The 16,058-nt window shown below is 46.7% G+C and overlaps 1 protein-coding gene across 1 annotated transcript in view; it reads right to left on the bottom strand.

Annotated features, from left to right (window-relative positions):
• Positions 1-1,746: 1,746 nt before the first annotated feature.
• The window catches only part of LOC117507463 (copine-9-like), an 863,862-nt gene continuing 849,550 nt past the window's right edge, over positions 1,747-16,058 (bottom strand). Inside the window, exon 21 of the mRNA XM_034167340.1 lies at positions 1,747-2,312. Coding sequence (XP_034023231.1) covers positions 2,076-2,312 — 237 coding nt within the window. The 3' untranslated portion in view covers positions 1,747-2,075. The remainder of the gene's footprint in view (positions 2,313-16,058) is intronic.

Here is a 16,058-nt window from a genome sequence, read left to right as displayed (position 1 = left end):
CTAAAAAGGAGTGAACACTGGTAGACTAAGGAAGACATCAAAGCGTCAAGACAGAAAACTTAAAGCAATATGTCTCAAAAATCGAAAAATGTACAACAAAACAAATGAGGAACGAATGGGAGGAAACTGGAGTCAATGTCTGTGACCGAACTGTAAGAAAGCTCCTAAAGGAAATGGGATTTACATACAGAAAAGCTAAACGAAAGGCATCATTAACACCTAAACAGAAAAAAACAAGGTTACAATGGGCTAAGGAAAAGCAATTGTGGACTGTGGATGACTGGATGAAAGTCATATTCAGTGATGAATCTCAAATCTGCATTGGGCAAGGTGATGATGCTGGAACTTTTGTTTGGTGCCTTTCCAATGAGATTTATAAAGATGACTGCCTGAAGAGAACGTGTAAATTTCCACAGTCATTGATGACATGGGGCTGCATGTCAGGTAAAGGCACTGGGGAGATGGCTGTCATTACATCATCAATAAATGCACAAGTTTATGTTGATATTTTGGACAATTGAAAGGATGTTTGGGGATGATGAAATCATTTTTCAAGATGATAATGCATCTTGCCATAGAGCAAAAACTGCAAAAACATTCCTTGCAAAAAGACACATAGGGTCAATGTCATGGCATAGGGTCAATTCAATGAGCAGATCTGATTTGATGCAGGTGTTAATTTGGGGGATGAAAATTTACAGGGTGATTCCATATTTTTTTCCTCAGAATTGAGTGATTCCATATTTTTTTCCTCTGCTTGGTCTAAAAAAGTAACCGTTACTGACTGCCACAATCTTTTTTTCTTGATTTCTTATAGTGTTTCTTAAAGCCAGAAAGTTGCCATTTGAAATGACTTTAGTTTTGTGTCATGTCTGTGATCTGCTTTATTTCTACAAAATTAAACAACTGAATGAACATCCTCCGAGGCCGGTGATTCCATAATTTTTGCCAGGGGTTGTATTTGCGGACTTTTGTGCCAAACGTATTTGATCCAAATTGACGTGTGCACTGCAAAAACTTTTAAAATATGGTGGGAAATGAAGAAAAGCAACGAATCACAACCTTTGTATATCTGATTTAACTTAATTTTGTACCTCTGTTACTGTGCACGTCCAGACTGCTCTGTACGGTACATGCGAGGGGTTTTTAATGGAAACGCATTGCGGTTGGACAGGACGTTTTGTCCAATGCGAGTGAAAATCCTTAATACAAAATCTTGTATATACAGTGTTCATTACATGGAAAACCATACAAAAGCATTGGGACTTTTGCTTTTGTCTGGTGAGTGGGAATATCCAGTTTATACGATGATGGTTTAGGAGAGTTTTACGCATCGATTTCAATGGCTTTACTATATTTGTTTACTTATTGCCAGAAAAAGGTTTCCACATCGATTGCGTATTTCTGGTCAAATATACGGAAGTTGGGTGAAAGGTCTATGCAACATTTACTTTTAACATTGTTTGCTTCAGTTGAGTCAAAGTTATCAAAAGACTTTTTTAGCGAGCTTCAGTGTGTTTTTGTACAACAAAGTAGACCAACATCTAACCAAATGCAAAATATCTGCCTTGATTTCTCAAGTGATTATTTTGGTTTATGGACTGAATCCCTATGAATAATCACAGCAAATTACATTCAAATGAATAGAAACGAATTCTGAAAAATGCTTGCAAAAGATGTGGTGGCATTCCTTGAAGTCAAAGATGAGGCTGTGCAGGTGAAAAATTCTTATACAAAGCTTTGTGGTGACAAGCTAAATGACATTTTTACCTCATTTGAAATCTTACAATTGATAACTGAGGATGAAAGTGTTCAGTTTTAAGTACGTTTGAAGCCATTTAGTACAGTTTGTGTACCGCTGCAGAGAGCAAACATCGACAGACAATGACAAAAATCAGTACTATGAGACTCAAAATACATTTTCTAAGCTAAAGTGTACACGTTCTTCTTGTAGGTGAGCCTCCATTCTCAACTTTACTTTTGCTTTGCTGTGGTCTAAATCACACACATGCACACTCTCAAAAACACAGACCTCCCCATGATCACATCCAACCACACTGCTCTGCTTCCTGCCCTTATTTCAAGTGTGCATTTTTGCGTTCCTTGGAGGCTTGAGTGGTGGCGGTGGTAGTGGTGGTAGCCATCACAGGGGAGTCAGATGCAGCAGGCATGGGAGGGCAGGGTTCAATCCCCCGACTCTTCATGAAGGACAGCAACTGGTCAGGGATCTCTGCCAGGACATCTTTAGCCAGCCGGGCCATGCTCAAGACCTGATTTCCTGACCGATCGATATAGTCCCGGAAAGGAACAAACTGGATGAAGAGGGGAAAAAAAAATTGGGTTACAACAGAAGTACCTGTGCCGCAGCAACTACTTTGCTGATTTTTAAAATAAATGATGTTTGATTGAGGTTACACTTAAAGCATAAACATATTTGCAGTTAACTACGTGATTGCAGTGACCTCACGTGTATTTGGAGTTTGTTTCAAGCTTCTTTGATTGAAATTAACATGGCTTGAGTTTCATTAACTTTGTTTACTGTGAAGGCAGTATCACTGCAGAAGCAGTAAAACCTTTTAAGGTGTATAAGGAAGTACATGTATAGTCAGGTCAATAAGTAATTGGACAGTCAAGTCTGGAAGCATGCGCTGGTGTCACGCTTCGCCACATCCACAACACCACGGAACCGCCTTGGCAACCACCCTGGCAGACAACCGATCCATTTCCACAATAACTGTCTATTTGACACAGCTAGGTGAAACATGGGCACCCCCTTGGCGTTCTCTTTTGATACAGTCATTCCAGCGGTACCACCAGTACCCAAGGAAAAAACTTACTACCAAAGACAGCCCATCATTGCCTTAGATCACTGGTTAGTGTCGAAGTCTCACAAGCATACAGCAATCAGACAGCAGCATGACCATAAAGCCTTCGTTCTCCTGCAAATATATTGAAATTATAAAACACCTCTGTCCAGCAACCTCATGACTCTATAGGTTCTTCCTAGGTGCCTCTGAATTTCAAAGACTGAGGACCCAGAGATATGGTATGTATGTCACTGCTGAGATAAGTGAATGTCTCTACAAGTTCATCAGTTTCACCACATACAAATACACGGTTGATGGCTGAGTCCAGGACGTCCTTATAAGTCTGAATCTTAATCTTATTCCAGGACAATTACAAACCCAGACACTCTGATTCCTCAATGCTGCAATCCATTGATTTTATATATACAAAATCTATAGTTTTTGTCAAAAGCATTCCCTTTCAGATAATGACACAAATGGAACCTCATAGCCTTTGAGGTGAGCTCTTCAGCTGGCTGCTACACGTCATGATCAATGTTTCATAAAGAATGGAGGGGGGAAAAACAGGTTTGGCATGTTAATTGTAGTTGCTCTGTAGAGCTGCGCACTTACTCCTACGAAACAGAGGATATTATCATGATTATTATTAATATGCATATGTCACAGACATGAATGAGTGAAGCTCGTCAGCATCTCACCATGTCATTTAGGTCCTTCAGACTTTATTTTGAGTACATGCTTCAGGGGAGCATTAGCATGGCAAAAACCTTTCAGCTTCTGGGGGGGCTTTTTATCCCATGAGAGAGTTCCCATGGGATAAAAAAAACTTTTCAACCTACCATCCCTGGTTCTCAAGCCCAAGCACCTAAGTGGCTCTACTCTCTTTTTTTTTTCTTTAAATATATTTAGGTGTACCTTAGATTTGGAATGTATAATAGAAGATATACCTTACTGAATTTTCATATCAATATGATATATATGACTATGATTTGACACAAAGTGCAGCAACAGTGAAAATTAAACATTCTTAAACAAAACAGTAATAATACCACATTTATAATACCTCATTTTGCACTCATCATAAAGTTAGGATACTGTGCCCTCCAAAAGTATTGGAACACTTGGAATTTCACACATTTTAATTTGTTTATGCCATTTTAAATACAAGAAATACAAAAAAAATAAAAATAAAAATTTCTAAAATTATCTTCCTGAAACTCAAACTGAAAGCAAATCTCTAAAACTTGATAAAACCTGTAAATAATAATCAGTTTTATTGCCAGTTTTCATCAGACAAGTCAGGGGATGGAAACATGAACATTTCCAAGTCACTCAACATGTGACTTGGAAATGTCTAGCTGAACTTTCAGGTCTTTTTAAGAAAATCCTCCTCTACACCACTTCATCAGGAAGCTGGATTTTATATTTTTAATTAATTTATATCAAGTTGTAGAGATTTGCTTTCAGTTTGAGTTAAGGAAGATCATTTTAGAAAAAAATGTATTTGAAATGAAATAAACTAATTAAAATGTGTGAAATACCAAATGTTCCAGTACTTTTGAGGGAAACTGAGAAACACTGAGGAGCGTATTTAGAGTGGAATCCTGCAAAATGTGGCACAAATAATCCATAGACATGAGCGCTTTAAAAAAAACGATTGGCCACTTGAATTTTCAGTTGGCGGTCAGGTAGGGGTCAATTAAAGAATTACACAGGGGTCAAAATTAAAAGATGCTCCAGTCATAAAGAAAATGACACCACATTAGTTGCCTGATCATAAAGTTTCCAAAAAGGTATAGTTTGGACAATCTGTGACTGAATGTTATGGAGTTATGAGGTAAAAGCAGCAAGAATGGTGACAAAGGTCAGTTTCAGTTTGTACAGGTGTCAAAAGTTAAAGTTGCTCTATTAATTTTGCTCCAGCTGTATTTGTGCTGGATTTGATGCTTGAATTGTTGGGAAAGTGTAGGAACACGGACCCACAACAGGGGGCGCAAATGAACGGACAATGGAGAAAGTCAAATCACAAAGTTTTACTGTTGTGAATTCACACAACAAACACAACAGATTACAAATACAGCAGTAACCGAATTCCAAAGGTGTCGTGTGGGCAGGCTCGACGATAAGAGACGTCTGTCCGAGTCGAACCGGATCCACCCGATTTCCTCTGCCACCGAACCCCGGGGATACTGGAGCCGCCAAGTCCCGAACCCCAGGTGGCCACTGCCTCCGCTCGTCGGATCCGGTACTGCTGGCAAGGAACAGAAACAGTCAGGTGTGGGTGCGGCTGCACCCAGCAACACACAGGGTGGAACACCACCTCCACCTCTTGTCAGGAAAACACTAAAGTGCAGGAGTGTGAGTACTTATCCAAATACTGTTTCCTGCTGCTCTTCTCTCTCTCTGTATAAAGGCAAAAGGTAATTAAGGTTGATATAATCGGCTGGATACGTTACCTCCTTGGTAAAGCGATATCTCGGCAATGAGGTGGAGATGCCGTCCTGCTGATATACCTCCCTGTTGATTGATATCAGCTGTCTCGTCTCAGGTGATGGGTGACAGCTGTCACCCTGGCTGCTCCTGTGAGGCGACAGCGCCCTCTGGTGCCTGGAGCCCGCACTCCAGACAGGGCGCCCTCTGGTGGTGGTGGGCCAGCAGTACCTCCTCTTCGGCGGCCCACACAACAGGACCCCCCCCTCAACGGGCGCCTCCTGGCGCACGACCAGGCTTGTCCGGGTGGCGACGGTAGAAGTCGGCCAGGAGGGCCGGATCCAGGATGAAGCTCCTCTTCACCCAGGAGCGCTCTTCGGGGCCGTACCCTTCCCAGTCCACCAGATACTGCAAACCCCGGCCCATCCGTCGGACGTCCAGGAGCCAGCGTACAGTCCAAGCCGGCTCGCCGTCGATGATCCGGGCAGGAGGTGGTGCCGGACCCGGAGTGCAGAGGGGTGAGGTGTGATGAGGTTTTATCCTGGAAACATGGAACACTGGATGAATCCGCAGTGAGGCCGGGAGCTGAAGCCTCACTGCGGCGGGATTGATGACCTTGAGAATTTTAAATGGACCAATGTATCGTTCCTGCAGTTTTGGGGAGTCCACTTGTAGGGGAATGTCCTTGGTGGACAACCACACTTCCTGGCCAGGACGATACGTAGGAGCCGGGGTCCGCCGCCGGTCTGCATGGTTCTTCACCCTCGTCCGGGCCTTCAACAAAGCAGAACGGGCGGCACGCCACACCCGACGGCACTTCTGTAGGTGGGCCTGGACCGAGGGCACACCGACCTCCCCCTCAACCACCGGAAACAACGGGGGCTGATACCCCAAACACACCTCAAAAGGGGAGAGGCCGGTGGCTGATGATACCTGACTGTTGTGGGCGTACTCGATCCAGGCCAGGTGGGTACTCCAGGCCGTCGGGTGCGCGGCTGTCACACAACGTAGGGTCTGCTCCATCTCTTGGTTGGCCCGTTCTGCTTGCCCGTTGGTCTGGGGTGATACCCGGACGAGAGACTGACCGTGGCCCCCAGTTCCCGGCAGAAGCTCCTCCAGACGTGCGAGGAGAACTGGGGACCGCGATCGGAGACGATGTCTGATGGTATCCCATGCAGACGGACGACGTGGTGGACCAGGAGGTCCGCTGTCTCCTGGGCCGTTGGTAGCTTCGGGAGGGCCACGAAGTGGGCCGCCTTGGAGAATCAGTCCACTATCGTGAGGATGACGGTGTTTCCCTGGGACGGCGGGAGACCCGTGACAAAATCCAGGCCGATGTGAGACCAGGGGCGATGAGGCACGGGCAGCGGCTGTAGCAATCCCGATGTCTTGCGGTGGTCGGCCTTGCCCCTGGCGCAGGTGGTACAGGCCTGGATGTAACCCTGGACGTCGGCCTCCAGGGACGCCCACCAGAAGCACTGCCGGACGACTGCCACGGTTCTTCGCACCCCAGGATGACAGGAGAGCTTAGAACTGTGACAGAAGTCCAGGACTGCAGCCCTAGCTTCTGGTGGGACGTAGAGTTTGTTCTTCGGTCCGGTTCCGGGGTCCGGGTCTCGTGTCAGGGCCTCCCGGACGGTCTTCTCCACGTCCCAGGTGAGGGCGGCCACGATAGCGGACTCCGGGATGATGGGATCCGGGGGATCCGACGACTCCGTTTTGACCTCATCTTCATGTACCCGGGACAAGGCATCCGATATTTGATTTTTGGTCCCGGGACGGTAGGTGATCCGGAAGTCAAAACGGCCGAAGAACAGTGACCAGCGGGCTTGCCTGGGATTCAGCCGCTTGGCGGTCCTGATATACTCCAGGTTCCGGTGGTCAGTGAAAACCGTGAATGGCACGGACGTTCCCTCCAACAGATGTCTCCACTCCTCAAGAGCCTCTTTCACCGCAAGGAGCTCTCGATTGCCGACGTCATAGTTCCGTTCGGCTGGGGTCAACCTGCGGGAAAAATAGGCACACGGGTGAAGGACCTTATCGGTCTTCCCGCTCTGGGACAGCACGGCTCCTATCCCTGAGTCTGAGGCGTCCACTTCAACCACTAACTGGCGACTAGGATCGGGCTGCACCAGAACAGGTGCAGACGAGAAGCGCCATTTCAACTCCTTGAACGCGGCATCGCAACGATCCGACCAGGTGAAGGGGACTTTTGGTGAGGTCAGGGCTGTCAGGGGGCTAACTACCTGACTGTAGCCCTTAATGAACCTCCTGTAGAAATTAGCAAAGCCTAGGAACTGTTGCAACTTCCTACGGCTTGTGGGTTGGGGCCAGTCTCTCACCGCCGCAACCTTGGCCGGATCAGGAGCGACGGAGTTGGAGGAGATAATGAACCCCAAGAAGGACAAAGATGTGCGGTGGAACTCACACTTCTCGCCCTTCACAAACAGCCGGTTCTCCAACAACCACTGCAGGACCTGACGTACATGCTGGACATGGGTCTCAGGATCCGGAGAAAAGATGAGTATATCGTCTAGATATACGAAGACGAACCGGTGCAGGAAATCCCGCAAGACATCGTTAACCAACGCTTGGAAAGTCGCGGGAGCGTTTGTGAGACCGAACGGCATGACCAGGTACTCAAAGTGCCCTAAGGGGGTGTTAAATGCCGTCTTCCACTCGTCTCCCTTCCGGATCCGAACCAGGTGGTACGCATTTCTAAGATCGAGCTTAGTGAATATTTGGGCTCCACGCAGGGGCGTGAACACTGAATCCAACAGGGGCAACGGGTATCGATTGCGAATCGTGATCTCGTTCAGCCCCCTATAATCAATGCATGGACGAAGACCGCCGTCTTTTTTACCCACAAAAAAGAAACCTGCACCCATCGGGGAGGTGGAATTCCGGATCAACCCGGCGGCTAACGAGTCCCGGATGTAGGTCTCCATTGATTCGCGCTCAGGCCGTGAGAGGTTGTACAGCCTGCTGGACGGGAACTCACTGCCCGGAACCAAATCAATGGCACAATCATAAGGACGGTGGGGGGGAAGGGTGAGCGCCAGATCCTTGCTGAACACGTCGACAAGGTCATGGTACTCCACTGGCACCGCCCCCAGATTGGGCGGGACTCTGACCTCCTCCTTAGCTCGGGAGCCGGGAGGAACCGAGGAACCTAGACACACCCGATGGCAGGTCTCGCTCCACTGAACCACTACCCCGGACGGCCAATCAATCCGGGGATTGTGCTTCAACATCCAGGGAAATCCTAAAACCACACGGGAGGTGGCCTGAGTCACAAAAAACTCAATCACCTCCCGGTGATTCCCTGACACCACCAGAGTTACAGGTGGTGTCTTATGCGTGATCGGAGGGAGTAGGGAGCCATCTAGTGCCCGAACCTGTACAGGCGAGGTAAGCGCCACCAGAGGGAGCCCTATCTCCCTAGCCCATCTGCTATCCAACAGATTCCCCTCAGAGCCCGTGTCCACCAGTGCTGGGGCCTTCAGGGTTGAGTCCTCATAAAGGATCGTGACTGGGAGTCGTGTGGCAATGTGGGTGTGTCCCACGTGAATGTCTCGGCCCACCCCTAGCCCAGTCTCTAGGGGCGGGCGTTTGGAGTTTGACCGCTCGGGGCAGTCTCTTACGTGGTGCTCTGTCGAGCCACATACAAAACAAGCTCCGTGGGCCTGCCTCCTCTGTGCATCTGGTGCCCTAAATGTTGCCCTACTCGTGTCTTTAGCTTCGTCAGCAGGGGGAGCTGTGGCCCCACGGAGCGCAGGGGCCGTGGAGCGTGGGGAAGGCGGAGCGCGGTCGGATCCGGAAGGGAGAGGGACGGCACGTGCCCGGCCACGCCCTTCCTCTCGTTCCCGCCGACGTTCTTCTAGCCGGTTGTCTAATCGTATGACAAGATCGATGAGCCCGTCTAAATCCCGCGGTTCGTCCTTAGCCACCAGGTGCTCCTTAAGAACCAATGACAGTCCGTTTACAAAGGCGGCGCGGAGGGCAGTGCTATTCCAGCCGGACCTCGCAGCCGCGATGCGGAAGTCGACTGCATAGGCAGCTGCGCGCCGACGCCCCTGTCTCATCGACAGTAGCACAGTTGAAGCGGTTTCTCCTCTATTGGGGTGATCGAACACGGTTCTGAACTCCCTCACAAACCCATCGTATGTCTGAAGGAGCCGTGACTTTTGCTCCCAGAGCGCTGTAGCCCAAGCACGTGCCTCGCCGCGAAGCAGGTTTATTACATAAGCTATCTTGCTAGCATCGGTCGCGTACATGACTGGACGCTGTGCGAAGACGAGCGAACACTGCATAAGGAAATCCGCGCACGTCTCCACACAGCCTCCGTACGGCTCTGGGGGGCTTATGTATGCTTCCGGGGAAGGTGGGAGGGGTCGTTGAACGACCAGTGGAACGTCAATGTTACGCACAGGGTCTACGGGAGGGAGAGCCGCAGCGGCGCCCGGGGGGCGCGCTTCCACCTGCGTGGCGAGAGCCTCCACCCTGCGGTTCAGGAGGACGTTCTGCTCGGTCATCAAATCTAACCGAGTCGTGAAAGCGGAGAGGATCCGCTGCAACTCACCGATTACCCCTCCTGCGGACGCCTGCGCGTCCTGTTCTTCCATTGGCCGTTCAACAGCCGGTTGACGCCCCTCGGGATCCATGACGTTGGCCGAGATATCCTGTTGGGAAAGTGTAGGAACACGGACCCACAACAGGGGGCGCAAATGAACGGACAATGGAGAAAGTCAAATCACAAAGTTTTACTGTTGTGAATTCACACAACAAACACAACAGATTACAAATACAGCAGTAACCGAATTCCAAAGGTGTCGTGTGGGCAGGTTCGACGATAGGAGACGTCTGTCCGAGTCGAACTGGAACCACCCGATTTCCTCTGCCACCGAACCCCGGGGATACTGGAGCCGCCAAGTCCCGAACCCAAGGTGGCCACTGCCTCCGCTCGTCGGATCCGGTACTGCTGGCAAGGAACAGAAACAGTCAGGTGTGGGTGCGGCTGCACCCAGCAACACACAGGGTGGAACACCACCTCCACCTCTTGTCAGGAAAACACTAAAGTGCAGGAGTGTGAGTACTTATCCAAATACTGTTTCCTGCTGCTCTTCTCTCTCTCTGTATAAAGGCAAAAGGTAATTAAGGTTGATATAATCGGCTGGATACGTTACCTCCTTGGTAAAGCGATATCTCGGCAATGAGGTGGAGATGCCGTCCTGCTGATATACCTCCCTGTTGATTGATATCAGCTGTCTCGTCTCAGGTGATGGGTGACAGCTGTCACCCTGGCTGCTCCTGTGAGGCGACAACGCCCTCTGGTGCCTGGAGCCCGCACTCCAGACAGGGCGCCCTCTGGTGGTGGTGGGCCAGCAGTACCTCCTCTTCGGCGGCCCACACAACATGTATCACCATTTGAAGGACTGTTTCAGTTATCTGCTGCCCTAATAAGCCAACAGAGCATGAACCAGCTGCTATCTGTTAGCTTAAACATGTGTATATTAAAGGAGAAATGCTGCTTTTAATAACCTGGACCTCATTTCTGGCATAAAATACAGTTGTTTACTCACCAGTATAAATTTGGTGTGATTAGAAGTCCATAGTTCAAATGACGTGTTGAGTTCAAATCTGAAGCAAACATTTTTCTTCTTCTACTAAGGTGGATTAGATCTTTTTGTGGTACACAGCACTAACTACTGGACAGGAGGAACCTAGCAGTCAATGTTACTCAATAATTTGAAAATGCAGGTCTTTCAACCAGACTTGTGGTGCCGTGACATGTCATGTCCTTAATCCCCAAGTTGCTCCCGCTGTGTAGTGAGCACCTTGCATGGCAGCACCCTGGCATCGATGTGCATGTAAATGGGTGAATCAAGTCTCTCCACAGATGGCGCCCTCAGTTTTGTTTTCACACCTGGATCAGATGAGTAACTAATTATTGATAGACTATTTAAACCCTGACTTTCTGTTCATGAACTGTCAGTCTTGTCGTTTGTTTGTTGTTTGTCACCTTGCTTTCCTCATTTTGCCTCGCCAGTTTTCAGAGCCTCGTTCCATGATCCAGACAGAAACCAGGAGGACCAAACCTAATCGCCGCCCTGTGACCCTGACTGAGTCTTCTAGCTGTGCCCTCAAGACGCCAAAGCTTCCCGCAGCTTATGCTCAGGTAACGCTGACCTCCCCCTCTAATTCCCGTATTAGAGCGAACTGTCTTTTCCTGGTGTTACAGACAATTCCAGGACGGCTCCCAAGCGGAACTGGATCCTGGCTCTGACTACGTGCACAGGTAGTCAGAGCCATTTATGTCACTTTGGGAATTCCACGGCTCTTGGTGTAGAGCACGTCTTGACTACACGCCAGTTAAGTGCCCCTCGTCTCAGTGAGATCCCGTTCTCACTCGTTCCTGTTTGTGACTGTGCTATGATAAAGAACTGTGCCAAGAACTCTCCCTAAGAACTGCATGAACTCTGATATCAAACCATTGAGAACCCAGCTGTATCAAGTCCTGCTTAATTGGAAATGCATTACGCAGCACTTGACCTCTGACCTTTGGGTACAACGTATAAACTATGAACAATTACTGAACAGTGAACTTTATTTCTTAAGAAGAGAACTTTATTTCCTGACCCCTGAAGGAACCTGTGTTAAGCCTGTGTTGAACTGTGCCTGTTTTTGAGGACAGCGTTATGAGTGCTTTTCACTCACCCTGTGTGTCTTCTTCCTTAGTTCCTGGTTGCTGAGGTGAGCGTTCCACCTGGCCCTGGTCATGGAATCCTTAGTTGACATTATTCCTTCAAGACTGGCCCGGGAAACTGCAACTCCCTTATTTCACCACCAGGAGGCGGGCCACTCTCTATACTGCAGGCAACCCGGCACAGCATTTCATTTATTTATTGTAAATAAATATATTTGTTCTTTTAAACTCCTCTCCGTGTCCAGCTCCCTGTGTGTGGGTCCATAGTCTGAAATGGTTCAGTTCCACCCAAACCCCTAAACATAACAAGAACGCATCTGGAATCATCTCAAAAGTAATTATTTATTATATTTATATTGTAATGGCTTGGTAACACTGTTGCATTGTTATTACTCCTCATGAGTTTGATAATGAATCTGTAAAATTATTGTTTATTGTGTATGTAACATCTCGTCATAATATTCAGATGCACTGCAGTAGTGAGATGCATTGACTCACAGTGACACGCACTGTTTTCAAATAGACTGCCCAATGTTAATGTGTAGTTCACAAAATTAATGCCTGCCAGAGATTTTGAACATTTCAAAAGTTTCTTTGTGAACTTGCACACAGCCGCGCACAGCTCACACACAGCTCAAGTACGGTTTACGAGTTTACTCTCTGGTACGCCAGATTACATGCCAGTGCGGGTATCAAATTTGTGCAAGTGACAAGGTACCTACTGTAAAGACAGTACTTGTAACAACAAAGAAGATGCTAATAAGAAAAAGAGACAGAAACAGGACAAACAAGAAGACACATGAAATGAAGTTGGCCACATAAAACCTGAAATATGTTTGGTTTATACTATCTGCAATGAAAAAGAAATCAAAAGAAATGTTAGAATCACTGCAAGGTTTTATTTATTATTTGCATTTTCCATATCATCCCAACTTTTTTCTGATATGTGGTTGTAAAAGAGACATTCTATCTGACTTAATTCACATATTGCTTGATAAAATGGAATATGTGCACTTGGGGAAAACTGAAAGTTTCTAGCCAAGGCATGTGTAAACCTATGTCTGCAACTGTATTAAATAAGGCCATAAACAGTCTATTTCTGTAGATCCCAATGCACTTTTCTTCAGTTTTAATGAAGGTGTACACATCGGTCTTGCTTCAAACTGCTGCTTATCTCTGCTTTTTTGTTGGACAGTTTAAAACTATTGAGGAATCTGGCACCAATGTGAGAAAACAGTGAAGTTCAAAACACACACGCTCCAAAAGTGGAACAGCAATCAATACAACACACATCACCACAGGAAGACAACAATCACAAGTAATGAAATAACTTGTTTGAACAAACCGCTCTGTGCACCTCATTTAAGTGACCCCTATCCCAAAATCTCTGTCTAGATCCAGGCCAAATTGCTTTTGAGGACAATCTGTTGTTTGAGACACATGACCTTTTACTCTTTTTTTTTTCACTAAAATGTGTGGAGCAAACAAACAGAGAAACTGTGAACAGCGCCTGTTCAGTTGTGTTTTCGAAACAGCCAAAGGCATTGTTTTCAACATCCTGCTGTATGTCTGGCAAGACCTCGACAACTGACACATCTGCAATCTCTGTATATATATATATATATATATATATATATATATATATATATATATATATATATATATATATATATATACACACAAGGTCTGTTAGAAAAGTATCTGACCTTTTTATTTTTTTTCAAAAACCATATGGATTTGAATCACGTGTGATTGCATCAGCCAAGCTTGAACCTTCATGCGCATGCGTGAGTTTTTTAATGCCTGTCGGTTGCGTCATTCGCCTGTGAGCAGGCTTTGTGTGAGCAGTGGTCCACACCTCTCGTCGGAATTTTATTGTGAATAAATGTCTGAACGATTTGGAGCTTTGCTGCATCAAATTTTTCCAGAAACTGTGAGAGACCTCTACGTGGTAACCATTCGGAAAATTCAAATGGCTTTGAGGGACGATTTTATGGGGATTACACAGATTAAGGAGTGCTCCAGCTGGTTTAAAGACCGCCCACAGTTGCTGAGAGCGCGCCGATCGACAGGCTCAAACCCCGCTGAAACAACCAGATAATTTCCAATGTGAAGGCTTTGTTGATCTGGGACGTCGTTTGACTTACACAAAAATGGCAGGAGACATGGACATCAGTACTTTTTCGGCACATTCCACTGTTACAGGAGTTTTTTTCATGGAAAGAAAAGCGGACGGATGCGCCACCGTGCCGCTCATGGCACGGCACAAAACCACCTCCGTGTTGGTCTCACAGGACGGCTTTGAGATGGCTTTCAGACGGCTGTCGGTGGGTTTTCAGTCATGTGACTAACCGAGAAATTGTGGATGAGCCTGGACATGCCAGAACATGTCCTGTGAGGCTTCATCACGGCATTGCTTTGCGCCATGCGGCACCGCCGCAACGCGTGGAATTCCTCCGCTCCTCTTTCCATGACAAAAACTCTTGTAACAGTGGAATGTGCCGTTCATTTCCAAACTAGACGCTGTGTTTTATCCGGGATGTCCTCTGACTAGCACAGGAATTGCGGAAGACGTGGACATCAGCACTTTTTCGGCACATTGAGACAGACGTGCGGAGGAATTCCGCGCATCACGGTGGAGCTGTATGGTACAAAGCAACGCCATGATGAAGCCTCATAGGACATGTTCTGGCATGTCCAGGCTCATCCACAATTTCTCGGTTAGTCACACGACTGAAAACCCACCGACAGCTGTCTGAAAGCCATCTCAAAGCCGTCCTGTGAGACCAACACGGAGGTGGTTTTGTGCCGCACCATGAGCGGCACGGTGGCGCATCTGTCCACTTTTCTTTCCATGAAAAAAACTTCTGTAACAGTGGAATGTGCCGAAAAAGTACTGATGTCCACGTCTCCTGCCATTTTTGTGTAAGTCAGACGACGTCCCGGATCAACAAAGCCTTCACGTTGGAAATGATCTGGTTATTTATTCACAATAAAATTCCGACGAGAGGTGTGGACCACTGCTCACACAAAGCCTGCTCACAGGCGAATGACGCAACCGACTGGCGTGAGAAAACTCACGCATGCGCACGAAGGTTCAAGCTTGGCTGATGCAATCACACGTGATTCATATGGTTTTTGAAAAAAATAAAAAGGTCGTATACTTTTCTAACAGACCTCGTATATATATATATATATATATATACATACATACATACACACACACAGTAGTGTTCAGAATAATAGTAGTGCTACGTGACTAAAAAGATTAATCCAGGTTTTGAGTATATTTCTTATTGTTACATGGGAAACAAGGTACCAGTAGATTCAGTAGATTCTCACAAATCCAACAAGACCAAGCATTCATTATATGCACACTCTTAAGGCAATGAAATTGGGCTATTAGAAAAAAAGTAGAAAAGGGGGTGTTCACAATAATAGTAGCATCTGCTGTTGATGCTACAAACTCAAAACTATTATGTTCAAACTGCTTTTTTAGCAATCCTGTAAATCACTAAACTAGTATTTAGTTGTGTAACCAGTTTTTCATGATTTCTTCACATCTGCTTTGGTTTGGAACCAAGATTTTGCTCATTTACTAGTGTGCTTGGGGTCATTGTCTTGTTGAAACACCCATTTCAAGGGCATGTCCTCTTCAGCATAAGGCAACATGACCTCTTCAAGTATTTTGACATATCCAAACTGATCCATGATACCTGGTATGCGATATATAGGCCCAACACCATAGTAGGAGAAACATGCCCATATGATGATGCTTGCACCACCATGCTTCACTGTCTTCACTGTGAACTGTGGCTTGAATTCAGAGATTGGGGGTCATCTCACAAACTGTCCCTTGGACCCAAAAAGAACAATTTTACACTCATCAGTCCACAAAATATTCCTCCATTTCTCTTTAGGCCAGTTGATGTGTTCTTTGGCAAATTATAACCTCTTCTACACGTGTCTTTTATTTAACAGAGGGACTTTGCGGGGGATTCTTGCAAATAAATTAGCTTCACACAGGCGTCTTCTAACTGTCACAGCACTTACAGGTAACTCCAGACTGTCTTTGATCATCCTGGAGCTGATCAATGGGTGAGCCTTTGCCATTC

Source organism: Thalassophryne amazonica, chromosome 3 (genome assembly GCF_902500255.1).
Source record: "Thalassophryne amazonica chromosome 3, fThaAma1.1, whole genome shotgun sequence".
Classification (NCBI taxonomy): domain Eukaryota; kingdom Metazoa; phylum Chordata; class Actinopteri; order Batrachoidiformes; family Batrachoididae; genus Thalassophryne; species Thalassophryne amazonica.
This window is presented reverse-complemented; position numbering and strand designations above follow the sequence as displayed.